Raw genomic sequence first — 23,676 nt, 5'->3', positions numbered from 1 at the left:
ATGCCAATGCATACAAATGGGGGTCAACCCGCAATAATGGTAAATTGTGGGTGAAATTTGTCTATACGTGATAGTGTAACCAAATATACACAGAAACATGAGGCTGAACGCTGGTGGGGACGACGTTTGGCAACGCAAGGTAAATAAAAACACTCACCATTTGTGGGTATGCATGTGTGGGCGCACGTCAAGTGGTCATACGGCGTTGACGAGCACGGAAGGTGGTAAATGTGCGTGCGTGTGCGAGTGCGCGCAGTCATACTTGTGGGTTAAAGTTCACGTGAAAGTTTAAGGGAGCAATGACACAACTGCCAATAATCAAACAAAAGTTGATAAGCATAAATGATGTATATATTCATATATATATTACATATAATATAATGTATATATGTATGTGTGATTGGCTGATAATGTGTGTTATGTGTCTACAGGAAGTTGCCAGCTGCGCTGACACAACGGCTAACGCCATACGCCCGTGTTGTGCAAAATAGTGCACAGTGAGTCGCAGGAAATGTTATTTTTATATGTGCTTTTTATTTGGTCAACCTGCTGTGCCGCGCCGCCGTGAGGTATGCTTTACTATATTTTATGCTCGCCATATATTTGTAACTCTTTGCAAGTGTATGTGTGTATAATGTGTGCTGTGTGACATCAATGAACTTCACAGCGCGCGCTGCAATGACACGACGCTCATTTGTAGACACACTTATGTGGATGTGTGTGTGTGTCACCTGGCGTGCGTATGCATCTGTATGTCATCATATATGTAGATGTGTCTGTGTGGCCATGAGTGGATTTGTTGATTGGTACTATACTTGAATGGTAGTCAAACATTGAAGTTGATGTTGAATAGAGTGCTCAAGTGAGCGGAAAAAATGCCACAGATAAAGCATGAAAAAAAATGCGAGAAACGCAGAAGATTGCATTGACGGTGAGTGTGTAATACACATTTCACTTTAGTTTTTACTTTCGTCGTTGAACTCGCGCAGATCTGCTGCCTCGTTCACGAGCTACACACACAAAATGAAGTGTTTGTCGGGCTTGCCCATGAGGATGACGCTGATAATGATGTTGATGATGATAATGATGTTGAAGTTGATAAGGATGTTGACAATAATGTTGATAATGATGTTGCTGATAATATTGTTGTTGTTGCTGCTAATGATAATCAAGTTGTTATTGCTATGCTTGTTGCTGTTGGTGTGCTGCTGCGCTGACGTTTTCTACATTGTTGACAGCGCAACGGTATTAGTGTGCGCCAAACAGCAAGTGCACGCCTCATTGTCGTCATGCTTGCCACTCAAAAGTGTGTCTTTGGCAAAATTGCTGCGCATTTTTTTATGTGGCGCATCATTCCGAGACGCTTTAGTTTGCCACACTTTACGACAAAATGCCAAATTTGCTGTCACGCATTGCTCTCTTATGAGTGCTGGCATGCGTGTGTGTCTGTGTGCGTTTTTCTCGCTCATATAGCAATTTTCGAGTTGAAACGGTGTGAAAATAAAACGCATTTGTAGTGCGTGTTGAGCGCGCTTGTGTGTGAAATGCACATTAAAATAAATTGCTACACATTCCTGTTTCCTTCTGCCATTACTATCCGTTTACTTTTGTTATTGAAAAGAATTCCAGGGCACTTGATAGTGTCAATATGCGCGTTGCATTCCAAAGAAAATTACGGATTTTATGTAAATTGCTATTTAGATCACTAATGTACTTTGCTAATACTTAAATGGTTGATAATTTTTGAAAGAGAGTCGTAAAAAGAATAGGTTTTGAATGAGAGTCGGAAACTGCAGAAGTTATGCATCCTTTAATACACAATTTACTCAACTTTTCACACTTCTTCGCAGGCAGTAAGTCAGCTCTTAGTCTCGCATGGCAAACTGAAGCATTAACAGCTTTTTCGGATCAAAAATTTGAAGAGATTAGCTTAAATTTGATATATTAAGACAGAAGTTTAGGTTAAAACTGTCTTCACTGTCATTAGCCTTGACAGACGACAGCCCTAATTTGCATTAGCGGCCTGTTTTTGTCTCGCCACAACTATATTTGATCGGCTTTGGCAGCCTAATAGATTCAAATCATCTCGATGACCAGATTTAACAAACTTTTGTATGACGAAATCTTACTAGATCTAGTAGGTTAGTGAGTTAATCTACGCAGCAGCCTAACTTTTGTGCTTATACTTATGTTAGACGCAATGTAAATTCCACATTTAATTTTTTATATTCTTATAAGACCGGGTACCCAGATGATGTTAACCGAGTTACATACTGAGAATCTCGTTATTTTTTCACGAGAAGTTATTAAGTGATCTTTCTTCAGAGGGCAGTCCTCAACTCCATCCATCAAATCAAGCATATAAGTATCACGCCTTGGAAAACCAGATTCGAGGTCCTGTTTGCAGCTAATCTTGTCAAAATTACAGCGCCTTTGTTTAACTATTCTCCCTACCAACTGTCTGTTAGACTTGGTTACAGGCGTTCTGAGAACACACTTAACGACTTTTTACACAGAGATCTGTATATACGCGAACTAGTCCCTCAGCTTTGGAGATATCGTTCTAAAAGTTTTCACACGTCCTTTCCTTCCTAAACAGCTGCTCATTTGTTCATACCGCCGATATCGGACTACTTTGGAACATACAAATCGAGTCATTGTATGGTTAACTTTTAAACTTGATAAGATATCTTCACAAAATTTGGACCAGATTATGACCCAAGGCAAAGTTACAATCTCCGAACAAATTGTTCATATCGGACGTCTATAACATATAGCTGCCATACAAACTGGCCGCTCAAAATGAAGTCCTTGTGTGGAAAACTTTTTTATTTGACAAGATATCTTCATTAAATTTGGACTGGATTGTAAGTCAAAGCAGCGCTATAATCTCCCTACATATGCTTCAGATCGTATATATAGCTGTCATACAAACTGATCAAATCAAAAAAAAAAAATCTTTTTATACCCTTTTAGTCTATGAGAAATGCAACTGTGGAGCCGCAATTAATAATTTTTCATGTTTTTTTTTATATTCTGGTGGATATTAAAATATTATTCTCCGAACATTATTCTGAAGTTCGTTGAAACGATTTATTTCGAAAACATAATCATGATCAGCTTTGTTTCGTTGCCAATATTAATGAAATATTAATACGTATAATAAATGTTCACTCTTTCCCATCTAAAAATGTATACTAGTATTATATTTCGACGTACGATTTTTTTTAATACCATCCACTATCTGTGGAACGCACCATCGTTTGCTCACTTGGTTAGCTGCCGACTGTGCATGTTTGTTTTGCTGGATTTGTAGCCTTTAGCATAGCGCTGCGGGTTGCTCCACTCTTCTACTATACACAAAAACACACACATACATATGCAACTATCATCTTTCTTACTTTATTTTGCACAAACGCTCATCCATTTGTGTAAGCTTGTTTATTTCTCCCGTTTGTCCTTCTTTCGCAATTTTATTGTTATGACGCCAACTGCTTTAGCGCCAATAGCAATGACTTTGTTTCTAACACGTAGCGATTGTTAAGTGCTCATACCCCCCATATGACCATACACACACTTACATAGTAGTAGTTGCAAATACAGCAACACAGCAGTGCGCAGCACATATTATTATTATTGTCGCCCAATGCCAGCTCAGCTCAGCTCAGCGCTTGCTGCGAAAAAATGAAAACGTATTAAGATAAAAAACTTATATTTTATTGCATGGCACGAGTTGGCTGGACACAATAATCATCGACAGTAACAGCACACTGCGTGCTTGCTGTTATTGTTTTCTTTGTTGTCGTTGTTGTTGCTGTAAGTCATTGTCACGCCGGACAGCATTAATTTACTTTTATGGCTGTATGAATTTCAAAGCGTCCCGTTAGACAGTTGGAGAGTGAGTGTGAGTGACAGAGGTAGAGGGGTAGCGGTAGAGAGACAATCAAATAATAAATAGATGAACTGACCGACCGTGCGGTAGACAGCTGGTGCGGGGTTTGCTGACATTTGGGCACTTGTAGAGTTTCTCCTTGACATGCAGTCACATTTTACGGTGATATTTGCTGCAAAACTTTTCAATTTTTTTGCGACATTGATTTTTACTTAGGGCATAATTTCATGCTGGTATGCTAAGCTTTAGCTTGATTGTAAAATGTGATTATAAATAATCATTTTATCTTCAGTTATGGTCAGAAAGAATTCGAAGTGCACCACACCACGATAATCGAAGAAAACTGTCAACATAACCCGGTTTTTGACATGCTTTGACGTGGTTTTTCGGCTTCGGCTCACCTTTGCCACGTTATTCGGACGATTGATTGCCTCTTTCCGGATCGTAAGCATAGATACAAGACTCATTGCCAGTAATAATAAATTTCATGTCATTCTGGTAGTCGAAAAGCATTGTTTCACAGACATTAACGCGACTTTGTTTCTCGAAAAAATTTAGTGATCAATCGCGCTTTCACTTTTCGTAAGCCCAAATTATGTTTCAAAATCTTTTTCACTTATCCTTCCGATAGTCTAACGATGTCTGTAAGACCTCTGACGGTTATTCGTCGATTCTCAAGCACCAATACCTTTCTTTTTTTCACGTGTTGTTCATCAGTTGATGTTGATGGCCGTCCTGAATGTGGCCAACGCGCTCTTGACTTTCCTTGAATAATTTGTACCAATCTAAAAAACTTGCGCGCGACAAACAATTATCATTGAAGGCTTTAACAAAATTTTGAATATTTCTGTGAAATTGTTCAATAAAGAAATTTGATTCCACACACAAAATTTAATGGAACTTCTTTGTTGAATAATTTCACTCATCGTACAAAGCGCTGAATGAACTTTATATATTTCGAAGAGACAAGCGTATACTAACATTAATGATTATTTTTGGTGTGAAATTTGGCACAGTTATCACATACTATATGTCAGTAACAGTTATGTCCCTAAACAAACTATTTCGGCGAATGAGCTTTCGCGCGAAAATTAAATTAAAAAGTCTTACTATTTTTTGCTCACAGCAGTGTTTGTATATAAGTACATATATATATAGACAAATTTATGTGTAAATATTTATTTATTTTTGCATATGTATATTACATTCTGGTCTGCTGTAAACTCTTGAAAAAGCTTTGTTATTGCACTTGCCAATGTGGACAAATATTAGTTTTGAAACTAAAAATTTGAACTCACTGAATTACTTTTTCACCAAATAACGGGTGATTTTTTTGAGGTTAGGATTTTCATGCATTAGTATTTGACAGATCACGTGGGATTTCAGACATGGTGTCAAAGAGAAAGATGCTCAGTATGCTTTGACATTTCATCATGAATAGACTTACTAACGAGCAACGCTTGCAAATCATTGAATTTTATTACCAAAATCAGTGTTCGGTTCGAAATGTGTTTCGCGCGCGTGTTTTGTTCAGCGATGAGGCTCATTTCTGGTTGAATGGCTACGTAAATAAGCAAAATTGCCGCATTTGGGGTGAAGAGCAACCAGAAGCCGTTCAAGAACTGCCCATGCATCCCGAAAAATGCACTGTTTGGTGTGGTTTGTACGCTGGTGGAATCATTGGACCGTATTTTTTCAAAGATGCTGTTGGACGCAACGTTACGGTGAATGGCGATCGCTATCGTTCGATGCTAACAAACTTTTTGTTGCCAAAAATGGAAGAACTGAACTTGGTTGACATGTGGTTTCAACAAGATGGCGCTACATGCCACACAGCTCGCGATTCTATGGCCATTTTGAGGGAAAACTTCGGACAACAATTCATCTCAAGAAATGGACCCGTAAGTTGGCCACCAAGATCATGCGATTTAACGCCTTTAGACTATTTTTTGTGGGGCTACGTCAAGTCTAAAGTCTACAGAAATAAGCCAGCAACTATTCCAGCTTTGGAAGACAACATTTCCGAAGAAATTCGGGCTATTCCGGCCGAAATGCTCGAAAAAGTTGCCCAAAATTGGACTTTCCGAATGGACCACCTAAGACGCAGCCGCGGTCAACATTTAAATGAAATTATCTTCAAAAAGTAAATGTCATGAACCAATCTAACGTTTCAAATAAAGAACCGATGAGATTTTGCAAATTTTATGCGTTTTTTTTTTTTAAAAAGTTATCAAGCTCTTAAAAAATCACCCTTTATAAGCAAGCAGTCAGATTAACATAGTTTTTCCAAATAACTGCACTCAAAGCATAAGTATATAAACCAAATATATGTATGTATATGTGCCAACTTGTATGTAGGTATGTATGTATTTCGTCACCTAAAATGGAAAATAACGTAACATCACTTTTCATAAGTTTACAGTCGAGGGAAAACGTTATAATAGAAACCATGCACATTAAAACAAAATTTGAATTTTGGTTATAAAATGGTTATATATTGGTTATAAAATGGTTATATATTAGTTATAATAAGCTTATATATTGGTTATATATCGGATACATCTGACGTCGAAAGCTGTATATTTTATGCTACATATATTTAATATGCTGTAGTGAATGGTAAGCATTAAAAAATTAGTTTCGATTTTTTGATGATGCCTTGTTTAGCATTTTAGGTAACGATATATTATTGTTGCTCATTTATGTAGTGAATATAAGCAGCTGAAAGTGTTGAAAAAAGTTAGAAAAAAGCTGAAAAAGGGTTGAAAAATGTAAAGCAAGCGTATGTGTGTCACATGCTGTAACATATATATTTATATATACCAAAAAAATGTTCACATACAAGCCTTGCATTTGTATATGCACGCGCAATAGGTCAAATATAATAAAAACCGCCTGACCCCGGCTGTTATCGGCTAGGCCACTTGTTGAATTTGCAAAATCTGTGTAAACATACAATATTTTATATGTCAAATTTGTTTTGACAGCATACAGTATGTATTGCTGGTTTATTATTATTACTTTTTGCTGGCTTTTTATTTTGCTGCCATTTTGTGGCTTGTGGGCAAATCAGCAGTTGACCTTTTTCATCCTTTTTCTTCGACTTATTTGCCGTGTGCTTCAAATGTGTACACAACACATGTGTGTGTGTGTGTTTCTGTTTCCAAGATTTGCACAACACTTCATTTCAGCTGCTACATATTTTGCGTTTTTCATCGCTGCAGCTACATACCTCTGCGGCTGCTTCTTTTTCATTTTAATACGCTCTTAACCAGCTTACCCACTTTGCTGCTGCTGCTTTGTGTTTCGAAACTTTTTGAAAAACTTTAGTGTGAAAAAACTTTTGTAAAACTAGTAAGTAATATACAAAGCTATGCGCAAATACACATGCATATGCTTGGTTACGTGTGTGCATGCATGTGTATTGGTGGCAAATATGACTTGCTGGCAAGCTGTGCATTCTTTTGTACGCAAAGTTCAACACTATTTTAACAGAGACGAGCAACAATTCATATATACATACATATACATATACGTGAGTGTGTATATACACATGTGCTATATTTTTTGTAGGCAAAAATACAAAGGAAAACTTTATTTATTTTCTTACGAAGGTATATGTGTATGGCTCTGTATGCGCTTGAGTAAAGTGCGTCGATAAATCAAATGCCTGAGAGACAGTAAATAAATTATGAATACTGAAATTTGTAATCAGCGCAGTAACTAGATAAATATATACATATATACGTGCAATATATGTAGATATATCACATACATATATCTTTCCATATATGAGCGCTTGTCATTCGTTACTGCGCTTTGCATGTCTGTCTGCATTTATACGCAAATAAATGTGTGGCTTTGCTGGCAAATCAAAGCAGATTACTCATATACACACACATATATCATATATATGTATATATACATATTTGCTTGTATATATTTCCAATACTAATATGTGTTTTTGTTAACTAATACTATGATAAATGCCTTTACACTAACAGAATTTATTGCTGCTACTTTTCTTGTTGTTTTTGCAATAAATTTTTCTATGCTTGCACTATGTTCAATCAAATCACTGACAGTTTTAAAGCTCTCTCTCACACACACCTATCAAGCTTTGCGTTTGCGAGTGCGACCACAACTTAATCACACATTGGACACCTCACCGCAGTTGCGATTGTAACTGTAGATAGCTGTGTCTGCATGCGGGTGGCTTTCGTGCGATAATTTTCAACATGTCAAAACACTAATTCAGTGCTATTTAATATATCAAGTAGCTTTAACGTGAATTATTTGCGCAAATTTTGAAAAATATTACCGTTACTTCTGGGGTATTGAATCAAATTTTTTTATTAATAGCAGAAATAAGAGAATACAATAACTGCGGTTGTACCGATCCCTTCCATAGTACTTCTCTTATAGCAATTATGGGACTTAGATCGGCCAGTTTGTGTGACGGCTAGGTGCAATAGTTGTCCAAACTGAGCACTTTGCTTGAAAATCCTTAACAATTTTTGTGAAGACATCCTGTCAAATAAAAAGTTTTCCATATGAAGACTTTTTTGAATTTGAGCGATCAGTTTGTTTGGCAGCTACACATCATCACCTAAAATGCAAAATGACGTAATATCATTTTTTATAAATTTACAGACGAAGGAAAAACGTCATAATAGAGAACACTCATACTGAAACAAAATTTGAGTTTTGGTTATAAACTGGTTATATATTGGTTATGTATTGGTTTAGTGTTGGTTATCTATTGGTTATATGTGATACCGAAAGCTTAAAATTTTATGCATAATGTTGTTATAAAAATAACGCGTGGTTTTACGCATTTATACATATATGCAATATGATATAATGAATCGTAAGCAAAAAAACTCAATTTAGAATTTTTTTGATTATATGTTGTTTTGCATTTTAGGTAAAGATAGGTGTATCCGGTAGTTATTTAATATAGGTGATCCCGAAAACTGGGCAGTTTTTTGGGGAAATGAAATAGAATAAATATTTGTTCGGTCATTTTTAATCTCAGGCTCAAGCTCAAATATTCAGTTGGATAGTGACAATTTCTTCAATTGTGCAGCAATGAATAACTCCTCTACTACTTCTTAAACCCACTTTTTTGATAGTGAAATTCTTATCAGCAAAACACAAATAAAATATCGTAAATTCTTTCGCTCGAAACGATTTCCCCCAAAAAGCAAGCGTCATCCTACCCTAAACTAAACTAATCCGCCATAAAAATTGCAGCCCTGCACCCACAAGTGTCTGCTCTTTATTAGAACAGTTTTTAGTTGAATTATTGCTGTTGTTGTTAGTTAATAGCGGAGTTTTGCATACAAATGGCCGAGCACAAACAGCCGCATGCATTTTTAATGAAGTGAACAACCGTAAAACAACTCCAACTTGATACTTAGAAAGCCAACAAAAACAACTACACAAACAAAAAAACAACTAGCACGTAGAATTTCATATGCAACAACGGATGTACACACAACCAAAAGCACATCCGCTAACTTATTACAACAAAGAACACACAAATGCAAAGGCAAAGGCAAAGTGCGCATATGGAGCACCGGTCTGCCTAGGCACGCAGCTAGCGTCCAAAACTAACGGTCTAGTTGTTGGTGCTTACTGCCCGCTGGCATATGAGCAATATTTCATACACCCACTAAATAATATTTTTGTTGCCATACACCAGCGCATACACCAATACACACACACGCATTCAACAATGTGTGTGTGCGTGTTTTATTAACGGTATTTTTTTGTTGTATTTATTTTTCCAAAGTTTTACGATTTCATGTTTTCGCTACTCGCTCTCGTTACAGGTGGATGGCGAGGAGAATATTGCGCTGAGTTTGAACTTTTTGCGCTTGCCCTGTCCGGCGCAGTACATCAAAGTACGTGACGGTCCGTCGCTCTCATCGACGTTGCTCATTGAATTGAACGGCGGAAGTAATTTAAATATGCCAACACAAATAGAATCGAGTGGCGCGCAATTGTTGCTGGAGTTCTACGCGGGCGAGGCGAGCGATGTGCAAGCGTCCGCCAACGGCCAAAGCAACAACAACAACAGCGGCACCAATACGGTGGCGGGCAGCGTTAATGCCGCTTGCACCGGTGGCTTTTTGGCGAATGTCGAACAAATTGGTGAGTGGTAGATATAAGTATATGTATGTGTGTGAACAGGCAGGAGCCTGTGTGCTTATATTTGTTCGAATATTATTTTTTGTTCGCGGACTTTTTTCACATGCCAGTTTATTGTAGAGTTTGTTTGGTTTTCCTTCGCTTTGGTGTTTGCACGTAAAGCGTATTAAATTAAGGTTTATATAGAGATATAGTATATGTATATATATATGTAATTTAAATATGCCGGCAGCCTGATAAGTCAATGACTTTTTGTGAATTTGAGGTTAAAATGTAACACGGCGAGCCTACAAAATCTGTGATTTTAAACTTCTTTCTTGGACAAAAAAAATTAGATGCTTAAAGGAGAAAACCACCCTCAAAACCACCGGCGTTTTCTTCGCTGTAGACCGAAGACAGATTCGCCAGTCGACGATCCGCCTTTAGCACTCACCACAACCGAAGGGACGGTGTTGATTTCCATTTCCGTGTGGACATTGCTTCTCTTCTACGCAGTCATTCCTGTAGTCGGTAGGTCATCTGCTCTGGCGTCTTTTGGGAGGAGTCGTAAAACTGCCCTCTCGGAAGGTATAGCTTTTGTCCCCTTGGCGTCGCGAAAAGGACTGAGAGACTCCTTATGTAGAAGTATCAGCCCTTGCCAATAAGGTGAAGGGTTCGGCTGGGAATCAATTTTTGTTTCAGGGTGAAAATCCTCCAGAGCAGTATGCCGCTACTACCGACTTATCAAACTGCACTCGTGCCTCGTGTATTTGCATATCAATTTTTCTATTCACACATAAATATTTGAGGCTTTCGCCTTTTTTAAAAGACCTTCATCTATGATGCCACAAAGTTTACGGCTCAGCGTGTTAGATTATTTGAAAGTTATTGTATTTTCTGATAGATGTGTGGCAGTTTGTTGCAATTTTAGGATTTTTTGAATTTAAAAGCAATTTTTCATTTTGGAGGGTTCTCTATGTTAATAGAATGTTGCCAATTTATTTGCACTTTTTTTTTCAATGAAGGCAACAGAACTTTTTGCTTAGGAAATAGAAAAGTTGCCGTTTCTATAAAGTAATTTTTTTTTATTATTTTACAATTTTTATTTTTGTTTAAATAAATAAAATTCGTTTAAATAGAAAAAATATTAAAAATACAGCAACAGTTGTTTTGCTCCATAAATCCATACCCAAGTTCCGCTATAAAATGTTATTCGAACCCAGCATACAGCTAACATAAAATATGAACCCATTTGCAAGGTGAACCCCATAGTTCGAACTTCGGCCAAGATTTTGTGGAAGTTTTTTTGGCAAAGCAGTTGTACCGAGGCAGAAAATGTCTATACTGCTTTACATTTTTAACATAGAGGAGCTTCCAATAAAATCCATATGCCTCTAAAAGATGAAATTAGAGACAACAAGTAAGGAAGGGCTAAGTTCTGGTGTCACCGAACATTTTATACTCTCGCACAATAAAGTGATACTCGAGACTTCATTATCCGTCATTTACATATTTTTTTATTTTGCTGTAAAATTAATTAGAATTAAATTCTGAGAGATTTACCGATATTTTCGGTGAAAAATTAGGTTAGGTTAGGTTAGGCACTGAGTTTTTCGTGTTCGATATAAGGGACCTTGAAAAGTTATAGTCCGATCACGACAATTTTTCCACAAGGGATACCTCAGCTCAAATACCGTATTTGTGTAAAGTTTTATTCCGCTATCATCATTGGTTCCTAATGTATATATTATACAGAGAAGGCATCAGATGGAATTCAAAATAGCGTTATATTGGAAGAAGGCGTGGTTGAGAACCGATTTCGCCCATATTTCGTACATATCATCAAGGTGTTAAGAAAATATTATATACCGAATTCCATTGAAATCGGTCGAGCGGTTCCTGAGATATGCTTTTTGGTCCATAAGTGGGCGACGCCACGCCCATTTTCAATTTTTAAAAAAAGTCTGGGTGCAGCTTCCTTTTGCCATTTTTTTCGTAAAATTTTGTGTTTCTGACGTTTTTTGTTAGTCGGTTAACGCACTTTTAGTGATTTTCAACATAACCTTTGTATGGGAGGTGGGCGTGGTTATTATCCGATTTCTTCCATTTTTAAACTGTATATGGAAATGCCTAAAGGAAACGATTCTCTAGAGTTTGGTTGACATAGCTGTAGTAGTTTCCGAGATATCTACAAAAAACTTAGTAGGGGGCGGGGCCACGCCCACTTTTACAAAAAAACTACGTCCAAATATGCCCCTCCCTAATGCGATCCTATGTGCCAAATTTCACTTTAATATCTTTATCTATGGCTTAGTTATGACACTTTATAGGTTTTCGGTTTCCGCCATTTTGTGGGCGTGGCAGTGGGCCGATTTTGTCCATCTTCGAACTTAACCTTCTTATGGAGCCAAGGAATACGTGTACCAAGTTTCATCATGATATCTCAATTTTTACTCAAGTTACAGCTTGCACGGACGGACGGACAGACGGACGGACGGACGGACGGACAGACAGACATCCGGATTTCAACTCTACTCGTCACCCTGATCACTTCTGATAGTCGTAAAATTTGTCTTTAGTTTTAGGACTTACAAACAACCGTTATGTGAACAAAACTATAATACTCTCTTTAGCAACTTTGTTGCGAGAGTATAAAAAAGGAAGCGAATTCTTAACAGACATAGTTTAGGTTAAATTACACATGATTTAATCATTCCGTGAACTCAAATGAGTTGACTTTGTCTTCTCCAGCTGCTTTGAGTACAATTCAACGATTTCACCGCACCTTTCTCTTTACTTCTTCGACGTTTTCTGCGCTTGTTGACATACCCGAAGCAACTTTGACATCTTCTCCAAATGCTTAGAAAAGCTTTTACCACTTATAAACCTTTTATAAGATATTTCGTCAACAAATAAATAAAAAGTAAATACAAATAATTATTGTCAACAGAAAAAATTAAAGAAATTTGCACAACGCTGTTGTGAATTTAATACGTTTTCTGCTTCTTTTCCATTTATAAGTCACCCATGCGGCATCACTGACAACGGTATTTGTTTTACGTTTCCTTTTCGTCATTCTCCCTCGGCAAACTTTGTTTCCTTTTTTGTTTTTTTTTTTTGGTGTTAGTTTAATAAAATAAGTCTATTTGTAATGTGAATGCGACAAATTTCTATCCACTTTTTATACAATTTTTATTTTTAATTTTTCTTTGTTTTTTTGATTTTTGCTTTTACTCGCTCTTCGCCACAATGTCCTTTCGCTTTCATGCTAATGATGTTGACTTTTGCATATTTTCTACAACTTTACTGTATTTGTGTGACTTTTCACTATGGTAACTCGTACTTTTTTCTCTTCCTTTTTTCCATTTCATTTTTACAATTTTTTTCTTTTTTCTTTCATGCTCCCTTCCATGTATGCATTTTGTCTCCGCCAGCAGCGCGCAATGAGACAACAACTACTTTACTGGCCGCAGCCACCAGCAGATTGTCGGCAAAGAATCGCAACGTTTCGCAGAAGCCAAAATTTAGTCGTTCGAAATTTACGTTGGTCCACTTGAGTGCGGTGGTCTTTGCCAGCATCATTATCTTGATCAGCGCCTTGTTGGGTAAGTACCGTAAAAAAACCACAAACGAATGCGGGCGAACAGCAGCCAGGAGGCTGGGTGATGGCAATGAGTGTTGCCTCAGTGCTAGCCAAGCCAAAATGTTGAATATTTGTATCTCGTGAAAAAGTGAGCAAATTTAGAATTGAAAGGGGCAAAATGAAAGGATTGCGTGTGACCGCAAAATAAGTTGTATATACATACATATACAAGTATACGCACTAATATAAATGCAAATGCATATTACGTTTATACTAAGTTGGAAGCCTAAGCATGCCTCTGTAATGAGTAAATAGTGTTGTGGGTAGCTGGACGAAGTACAGTGGGTAAAAATTTTAAATATATCTTTTCGTTGCCATTTTTTGTACGATTTGTCCTTTGCTTCAAGTAGGCCACAGTTTCGGGATCACCTCTTCATGCGTCAAAAAATTTTTCTCAGGTAGCATTCTTTTGAGGTCTAAAAACAGGAAATAGTCGCTTCAGACCAGATCTGGAGAATATGGTGAATCCAGAAGCAATTCGAAGCCCAATTCATGGATTTTTGACATCCTTTTCACTGACTTGTGACACGTTGCATTGTCTTGGTGTAACAGCACTTTCTTTTTTTTCAAATGCGTCCGTTTTTCGAGGATTTCGTCTCTCCTTCAAACAGTCCAAAAATGCTATGTAAAAGTCGCTGTTGATGGCGTTTCCTTTTTGAAGGTAGTCAATAAAAATTATACCATGCGCACCCCAAAGTACAGACGCCAAAGCCTTATCAAGCTCTATTGTCACATATCGATGCAAAAACTCGAGCTTATTGCGCTTGATCATCTCCAAGCATCGTTTCGAAACATCAACTCGTCGGTGTTGTTGGTCAAAAGTGAGCTCGCGCGGCACCAACTTGGCACAGAGCCTTTTCATATCCAAATATTCGTGAATGATATGATGTAAACATTCAGTTGATATCCTTAGACTGTCTGCTATCTCGACGAACTTCACTTTTCGGTCATCCAAAACTATTTTGTAGACTTTTTTGATGACGGAAGCGAAAATTCAGCTTTTTCCACGAATATTTTAACCAAGAGCAAAATTTTTATATAACCGATTTCACGCACCAAATACTACAGATTCGAAAAGTTTCAAGATAACGATTGGATTTTGCCCCACTGTCAAACAGCATGGACTGTAACTGGTTAACACAAAACTTAATAACCTACATATATATTTTCCTCCTACAAAGCTTCAGAAAACTCGCCATTTAAAGCTTTTAGCTCGTGCTTTAACGCAGCTGATAGGCAATAAATTTACAGTTGTTTCGTTGTATTTGACGCCTACATCGCTACACGCTGCCAAAGGTCCTCATTTCGCGCCCTGCTGTGCGCATTAACTGGCTGTCAAGGCATTTTTCGGTTATTGCAGCACTTGAATTGCTTTTGTAGGATTTGCGTAATGCTTCAGCGGCTTTGGCAGCTATTAGTGGCTTGTCAGATCATTTCTAAGCACCTAGAAAATATATTCTACAAGATAGCCAACTAAAGCCGCAAACATTAAAGGGCTGTTAGCAAATCGCGCTGCCGCAATGCTTCCTTTTCTATGTTTTAGTGCCGCATAGCTTTCTTGGCTGCTGGTCTGCTTGCACGCAGTTGTGCGGACTTTCAGCCTTACGAGAAATAAAAATCTGTACCGTTATCGCCATTTGCTTTTTCAATGTGACTTTTTGCCTCAACCGCATACTTTTAGGTGCGCAATATGTTGTACGTTATCGCAAGTACCATTTGGCAGTGGCGCGTCGTCGTGATGAAGGCTCTCGCCTGCACACGCCACGCGCCTCAATGAGCTCTTTGCAAGGACCGCCATCACGCGCCATTTCGACTACCACGCTGCTATCGGAGGTCATCTATTTGGTGAAGATGCGTCCGAAACATCAGTTACGTCACTCCATTTTGCGGGAGAGCGTCGATGCGGAGAATTTGGCGCGCGAAACGGAATTCAATGACCCCGAAGAAGAAGAGGATGCCAAAACGACGACACGCATGGTAAAGTGGTAAGTGTGTATGCGCATAAAACACATAAAAAGTAGAAACTTGCAAGAAATCGCACCAATCTTACAAGACCTTATCGCTGACTTCACTCATTTTGCATAACTCTTTTTTGCAGCGATGAAGAGCGTGGCAGCAACAGCTCAGTTGTCACTTTGCGCAATGAAATCTCACAATCGCCTGAATCTGTGAGTGGCATCAGTCGGTCGCCTTCACTAGAGGAGGGTTTGGGCTCTACTACGGGCGCCGGCGAGACAAGCGGCATTTTTAGTGGCACACTAACACGCAAGGACAGCGGCAAGGACACCGAGTCGATCATTTCGTCAGGCATGAGTTCGATTTGCGCCAGTCCACCTATCAGACATAGCAGTCGCTTCAACCGTTATGGGCCCTCGGGCACATTGATGCCGCATTCAGCACAACACTTAGACCAAACGACGCTTAGTGATCGCGACTCATTGCGTTCGTCGCTGCGCGAATACGTGTCACGTTGTGCGAGCGCTTCGCTGACAAATGTGAGTTTAGACCGCTGAAGGTCACATATTTTGCACCACTTGTTGATTATGGATCTTTATTAAACTTATTTTCATTTTGTTTATGCTTTTCAGGGCTGCTATTCACCAGCTGCAAGCGTCGTCAGCACAGCCACCATACGTACCACCAATCCTAAGGAGAGCAAAGAGAAGCAGAACCGCAAAAAGTTACTCGCACGACCCGGTTCCGAATTTTCACTGGGCAATCAGGAAGAGCTCGAGCTCGATTACTACGATTACAATGTGATAAATGCCGGCGCAGCACCGGGTTCCTATTTGGGTATGGATCCGGCGCAACTGATCTGGGTACCACCGCTTGAGGTGATCACCGATCTGCGCGATGAGGATGATAAAACGCCTGAGCCCATGCCGGAGCCCGACGAGACTGAACCGCTCTATGAGGAGATCAAAATGCCGCGTTATGGGCATTATTTGAGCGCGCGCAGCAACACAGAGTCGAGCGCCAACACCACCAGCAATACAACACCCTCATCCGATGAGCTCTCGCCACTCAGCAGTCAACTGCAATCGAAGGCCTCCTCGCCCACCGCCGAAATGAATCTAAAGAACACATTGCTGCAGCAAAACATATCCACAAGCGCGGCCAGTAAACAACCCACACCCTACTTTTCGCGCAAGCAACGTCGCCACGCCAAACAGCAATCACGTTCCACCACTTCGCTACGCAGCGGCGCACGTGATGTCGTCATACAAATGCAACAGTTGTGCAGCACCAAATCCGCACGTAACATACGCAGCTCTCCAACAGTATCGGTGGAAGCGGCGGACGCGGTATCGGCGCATGCAACACCGCGTGGCTCACCCGAAATACCCGCTGTATTGGTGAATTCCATCACCGACTCCATGACCGAGTCCATGACGGGCTCTTATGTGGAGAAAGAAACTTTAGTCGAGAAGAAGACATCGCCAGAATTAAGCGACGGCCTACTCGGCTTAGACGACATACAGTTCGCCGATGAGAGCGAAAGCGATCACGATATGTCCAAGCAAAAGTGCAGCAAATACGAGCAGGTGAAGCCGAAAACGGCAACCTCAATCAAAGCGCGCATGCAGCACTCCTCAACGGTGGCGGCAAAATTGAAGCGTGTCAGCGCCGACTGTGCAATATTGGAGAAACGCGGTCTAGTCAAAGAGCCAAGCTCGTATCGCATCGAAACGAATGTATGAGTAATAAATAATTGGAATTATTTTGTGGTGGCGCTTGAGCGCGCAAGAGCTGAGCTCACAATGATTTGAGGCGTTATATATAGTACATACATACAAACCTACTTGATAATGCATGTATGCAGCAACACATACATATACATACATATACATATAAATGGTAAGCGTAAATGATTATGTCATAATACTAATTAGGGGAAGGGCTAGCAGCTAGCTGGCAGTTGTTCCATTGATTACTAATTATAGGTATCTGTTTCGTTTGCTTTTCCATGTAAATATATAATGATAACAGTAATTATTAAACAGTAGTTGTGTAGTTTAACAAAAAATAAGAGAACTAACAGTTTAATATATAATAATATATGGTTATATGTATTGTACTAAAGTAGCGTGTAACAAAGGCGTTTTTTAAGTAATCGCACTGATCGTATTTGAATACCTTGTGACCAAAAAATGTTTACATACATACATATGCATACAAACGGACATATTACAACTAATATCTATAGTAGCTCTTAAATGTCTGCCAAGTTTATTCAAAACAAAGTGGCTGGCGGGGAAGTGGAGGCAAATTTTAAAAACCAATTTCGCTTAAATTGAGGTTAAATTGAGATTATCGTCAGAATTTGCAGCCAAACATATTGTTCAGAGAACCACCCAGCCTCTTAAGCGGTTACATGGATTTCACGACTGCAACAATTTTTTTTTGTTGTCTTATTAAATTCTATGAGATCTCTAGAATATGGTCATAAATTTTCAAGTTAGACCGAGTAATAGTTTTGGAGCTACAGCCTTGAAAAGTCGCGAGAATGAGCTCAGCTATACAATACTAGTCATAAAAATCCGGTCAGTAGGAGAACTTGAATTAAAGCGTTACAGTAGTCAATATCTTTGCCGTTGTAACGGCGGAATTCAGCCGGTTCAACAGTCCTTGACTGGATAAAAAATACGGGTCCGTTCCGATTACGTAGACCCGACAGTCGTGGGATCGGTCGGATGAGCCTGTCTTGGGCAACTGTCGTCTGTCGATTCCTTCTAGGCCCATTTTTCCGAACAAAAGAACCAGCCTTCCGATTTTTTTATGAAATCTGTAACTGATGTCTGGCTGAATCTCACAATAGCCGATATTTGCCTGTAAATTTTCCTAGTAAACAATTTTAATAAAATATTTAATTTTTGATATGAAAAAAAAATATTTAAATATACAGATTTTTGCTCGAGGAAACCCATGTAACAGACCTCAGACTTCAAGTCAATCCAAGATTTTCAAAACAGTCGTTTGTTTGGTTAAAGTATGCTTATGGGCCTTAGAAAAATCATTAAATTGCTAAAACAATGAAAAAAATAATAAATATCATAGTCCAATCCTATTAAATAGGCGTTTAGGCCACTCAGCTTAAACTTTTCAAACTTATTTTATTATCGCAAATTGTTTGGCAAAGTTTTTATCTCTTTTACATGTCCACCATTTTGGGAAATTTTTCTGTAAAGCTAAAAATAAATGCATTTACTAGCAGGTGGTATGTAAATTAAGATCAATTTTTTATTATGTTTCAATGAGAACAATTTGCTAGAATCAGTATCGCGTGCGATCTGCATATTTTTTTGCCGCTAGTGTAGGAAATTTTTCGTGCAAACAACAACGGCAATGACATCTCTGCCAACGGCTTCCATATGCACTAACAAGTCAATCGCGTTCTCAATTCTCTTTCACACACTCTTTGCTATGCATGAATATTAACACATGCCTAAAAGGGTTGCCTTCATTTCTTAAATGCGATCAACGTTTTTATTTGGTTGACGATCATTCTGTTTGCTCGACATAAAAAGTATACTATAAAAATATAATATAACGCAAAAAAAAATATTTTATTAACTTATATGTTTTATAAAATTATATATTTAATTTATGAAATATTTTATTTACTTAAAACTTTAATTGCGAAATTTATAATGCTTTGAGCATTACTGAGCCGTGCTAACTTTTGAAATTGCCTCCACTTTGCGCTGCCACGCAAATTTTCTTGCTAAATTTCCTGAAACCAAAATTAAAATGTAACCTAAACAAATCTGTTAAAGCCTGTACTCACTTACTTCGTACCTATTTGTCCTCTACGAAAAGTAGTAATTAGTTGATAAATACGCACTTAGGTGTAGACTTTTACAAAATATCAGCAAAGCAAATTCAAAAATAAAATAAATAATTTTAAGCAGAGAAAAGTACTTGATAAAAGCAAGAAACTAAAGAATTACTTTAATAAAACGAAACTTTATTGAAATAAGCAGAGAAAAAAATAAAATTTACAAAAGTTGAAAAATGAAATAAAAATTAAAAAATATTGAAAATTAAATTACCTAGTAATGATAAAAAATGCAAGAACTATGAAATTAATATATTTGAGCAAGAAAAATATTAACTGATACAATTTATATATTTAGAGTATGAGAAATATTAACTGTTTATATTGTATAAACACTTAGAATTTATGGCATTTATTTTAAAATTAGCGCGAAATTGGTTTTGCTAAAATTTAAAGTAACAATACGCTTAATGTGCATTTAACTGTTTCGGAATCAAAAGTAATTTATTGATAAATAATTTAAAATAATTAAAATAAATATATATTTTTGGCATGAATTTTTTTTTTACTTTATTTTTTTATATTTAGCAATTTTTGGATTTTTTATTTATTTTATTTTTGTATTTAAATTTTTTTTTTTACTTTTTTCAATATTGAGTAATTTTTTGGATTTCTTTCTATATCTATCAATTTTTTATATTTTTTCGATTAGTTAAGTAGCTGAAAAATATTTTTTTGAGTTAAAACATCAGAATTTAATGAATTTTGGCAAATAATACAATTTTTTTTTAATATTTAAAAAAAAAAGTCATTGAAAACATTTTTTATTTAAAATTTTTTAACTAAAATAGTCTTAATCTGTTTAATATCTTAAAAAATAATATCTTCCAAAGAATATCAATAAAAATATTCTATTTGAATTTTTTTAACTAAAAATTACTTTAAATTGTCTGAAAAAAATATTTTGTGAAGAAAATGAATCAAAAAATTTTCTAAATTAATATATATTAATACAAAAATTATGATAATTTTTTGAGAAATATTATTTTTTAAAGAAAGTCATTAAAAATCTTATTTTTATTTACTCAAAATTATTTTAATTTTATTAATACTATTAGCGGCCTTGTGATTTTAATTTTTTGTATACGAAAATGCACTAACTCTTCAAAAAAACAAAAACAGTTCTAGTCAATTTTATTTAACAATAATTTTTAAAATAAGTTACTCTTAAAAAATACTGTAAAAATCTTTTAGTATAGTATGAACCAGAGAAAAATAATATTAAATCACCAACTACTATAATAATATATAATTCAGCTAACTATTAGTGATGTTTTAGCATATAGCCTGTTGTTTGATTTCTCGAAAACTAAGTTAATTAGTTTTTAGGGAATTGCAATATTCGCCATATATTTTTACTCATAATGAGTTTGCTTTTAACAGTCGAAAAAGTATTTATTTCTTAGCCCTTAAGACTACAACAAGGTATATAAATATATCAAAAAATATGCATAAAAGTTGTAAATAATTTTCAAAAATGCGCATACATACCAAAAAAGCAGAAATAAATAGTAATATGTATAACTAAAATACATACCAAAGTACTATAACTAATGCAGAATAAATATTTATTGATGAAATAAAATACCGAAGTGATTTTTTTTATATATTAAAAGTTAGTTGCTATAAAAATTATAGTAGAAAAAGAGCTTTTAGAGACTTGTAAGCTTTTAAGGAGTATTGCAAAGTCTTGAGCTTTACGAAGGTTTAATGCAAAATAAAATTGAACTTTGCTCAAAGCTCATTGGCACAGTGCTTTATAAAGCTTGAATGCAAAATAAAACTGAGCTTTCCTGAAAACTCATTGGTATGCCAAGGCTTTGTACGTAAGTAAAATAAGCTTCACAGAAAGTTTGCTGGTTTCGTTTCATAAGATAAAAACTTTAGTAAACTCCTGACAAAGCTTTTATGTCTCAAAAAGCTTTTTTTAGTACATGGTGGTGCATTAATGTGCTTTATCTAAAGCAGCTTATCAAAAAGGCTTCGCGAAAATGTCTTGAATAAGCGGAGTCTTTTATGTAAAGCAGAAGGTAAGGTAACCAGTAACCAGTGATTGAAATAACAATTGAAAATTGTTTAAATATAGTAAATAAATGTATTTAATTTAATTCTAGGTCCATTGCATTTAAGTATGTATACATAAACATTTTTTTTTGCTCAACTACGATCATGATACTGGTAGGTAAGTAAAACAAAAACAACCAAAAACACCCAACAATCCAATTTTATATACATGTAAATAGTATAGACATGTAATTATAAAACAATTATATTTAATTATTATTGAGACGCGGTAACTCTGACACATCGGAATGCGTAAAGTCCTGTTGCAAAATAGCATCCACATCGTACATGCTGTTTGTTGGTGCAAATAAATGAGCGTGATCACATTCTCTTTTGCTTACCTTTTCATATGCCTTCTGCGCTTGGGAAACTACCAACAAACAACACTGCATATTATACGTTGTTGCGAAGGATATGTGAGGGAATTTTTGTAATGCATAGCAGTACGTCATCTACTATAAACTTTGTTCGCCTAATATTTTGCCAGAAGCACAATTTAAAATTTAAGCTTCACTGCCGTGCTGCTCGCAGTGCAGCTTACTGCGGAGCCGCTGTGTTTTTGAGCAAAGCCACAAATTTCATAAGAAACACTAGGAACTCAAAAGCAGCAAGCAAGCATCAACGATAATGACACCTGATTGCATTTTCGGCACATCATAAGCAGTTGTGATTGGTTGATCGATACGATGATGCTTTCAAACATTAATATACTAGAAAAAGCATAGGTAAAGCAACAAGGAAATGTTGTTGCCTGTTTGCCTTCGAATGCTCGCTGCGTGCCTGCTGCTTTGTCAGAATATTCGTATGAATTCGAGCGTTCGAGAATATTTTTTTTTGCACCTGCGTCAAAAAAAAATTCAAAATCAATAACATGAACCTGGAAAGCTAATAGGATATCAGCAAAAGTAGCAGAGTTCTGCAAATTGCATGACCAATGTCGTTGATTGGCTGATCGATATATGTACATGCTTGTTGTTTGAATGGAAGCTTTATGTAAATGTAAGTTGTTGGCAAGGAAGCTGTGATTGGTTGATTGATGTAAGTAAATAAGCTCACGTGCTGTGGAACATAAGTAAGTATGCGAACGTAAGAAAACAAAGAGAAATGACGATGGTTCACTTTTGTACGGTTGCTTTCATATACGAACTGGGCACCTGGTACCTCTACAAAATTTTGTCTTGCACACGACTGATTTTTGTGACCTTGATAATTTTTTTTCTGCTCTGCTGGCTCTGCTGCTTGAAAAATCTTTCAAATTTAGTAAAATTCCGAGAGAAATGTAATAGGTGAACAGAAACAGCAATCCTTTCTTCACTGAGTGTGCAGCGCGTGTATTCTTCACAATTGGTTGGATATTTGTTAGTGTGTTGTGGAACGTAAGTGCGAATTTGATAAAGGAAGAAACGTCGATTGCTCACCATTCTGCAGTTGCTTGCGTATGCTCGCTGTTTGCCTAGTACTTACGTGAGATGTCAGGTGCGCCGTTTTTTGGTTAGGACGCACGCACACTGCTGGCTGCTACTGTGGTGGCACTAGTTATGAGCACTGCGAAATAATATTATGCTTTACGACATTTTCAGCGCATGGCCCCCAAAAGTTGAAATGAAACACTTTAGTTGTAATGTTTTTAATAGAATTTCTTAAACATTTTATTTATTTCATGATTTCTATTTTTTATGGTTTTTAAATATCTCAAATCTTATGCTTTAACGTATATATATGTATATAAGGAAGTGGTGTTTTATTGGAGGTTTTGCGGCGGTGAGAATATTGAGGAAAGTGTTTCGTAAATATTTTATGGTGTTTTAAGAATATACATATTTTTATATTTTTGTTTGGAAAATAATATTACAAAACTAGCATGCGTCTTTGGTTGTTTGCTCTTACTGGAGATGATATAATTTATAAGATTTTATAGGTTTTTAATGAAAAATGTATAGTCTTTATACAAATGGAGCGCGCGCCAATACGAAACTGACATTTAAATAGATTTTGTTAATATAATTTGTTTAACTAACATTTATTTATTTTAATGTGTAATCAAATAGCTTAGCCAAGTAGTTTTAATTTGCTAAATGACACATAAATACTTAATAATAAATT

The 23,676-nt window shown here is 36.7% G+C and overlaps 1 protein-coding gene across 2 annotated transcripts in view; it reads left to right on the top strand.

Moving 5' to 3' along the window:
* LOC105227343 (uncharacterized) overlaps positions 1–18,176 on the top strand; it is a 162,573-nt gene extending 144,397 nt beyond the window's left edge. Inside the window, exons 8-12 of one of the 2 annotated variants that reach the window (XM_011206620.4) lie at positions 9,730–10,051; positions 13,465–13,632; positions 15,352–15,655; positions 15,769–16,165; positions 16,259–18,176. In XM_011206620.4, coding sequence (XP_011204922.2) covers positions 9,730–10,051; positions 13,465–13,632; positions 15,352–15,655; positions 15,769–16,165; positions 16,259–17,371 — 2,304 coding nt within the window. In that variant the 3' untranslated portion in view covers positions 17,372–18,176. Of the gene's footprint in view, positions 1–9,729; positions 10,052–13,461; positions 13,633–15,351; positions 15,656–15,768; positions 16,166–16,258 lie in introns of both variants that reach the window. The other variant, XM_029550703.2, reaches the window with a different exon arrangement.
* The last annotated feature ends 5,500 nt before the right edge of the window (positions 18,177–23,676 follow it).

The sequence above is a fragment of the Bactrocera dorsalis genome, chromosome 5 (genome assembly GCF_023373825.1).
Source record: "Bactrocera dorsalis isolate Fly_Bdor chromosome 5, ASM2337382v1, whole genome shotgun sequence".
Classification (NCBI taxonomy): Eukaryota; Metazoa; Arthropoda; class Insecta; order Diptera; family Tephritidae; genus Bactrocera; species Bactrocera dorsalis.
This window is presented reverse-complemented; position numbering and strand designations above follow the sequence as displayed.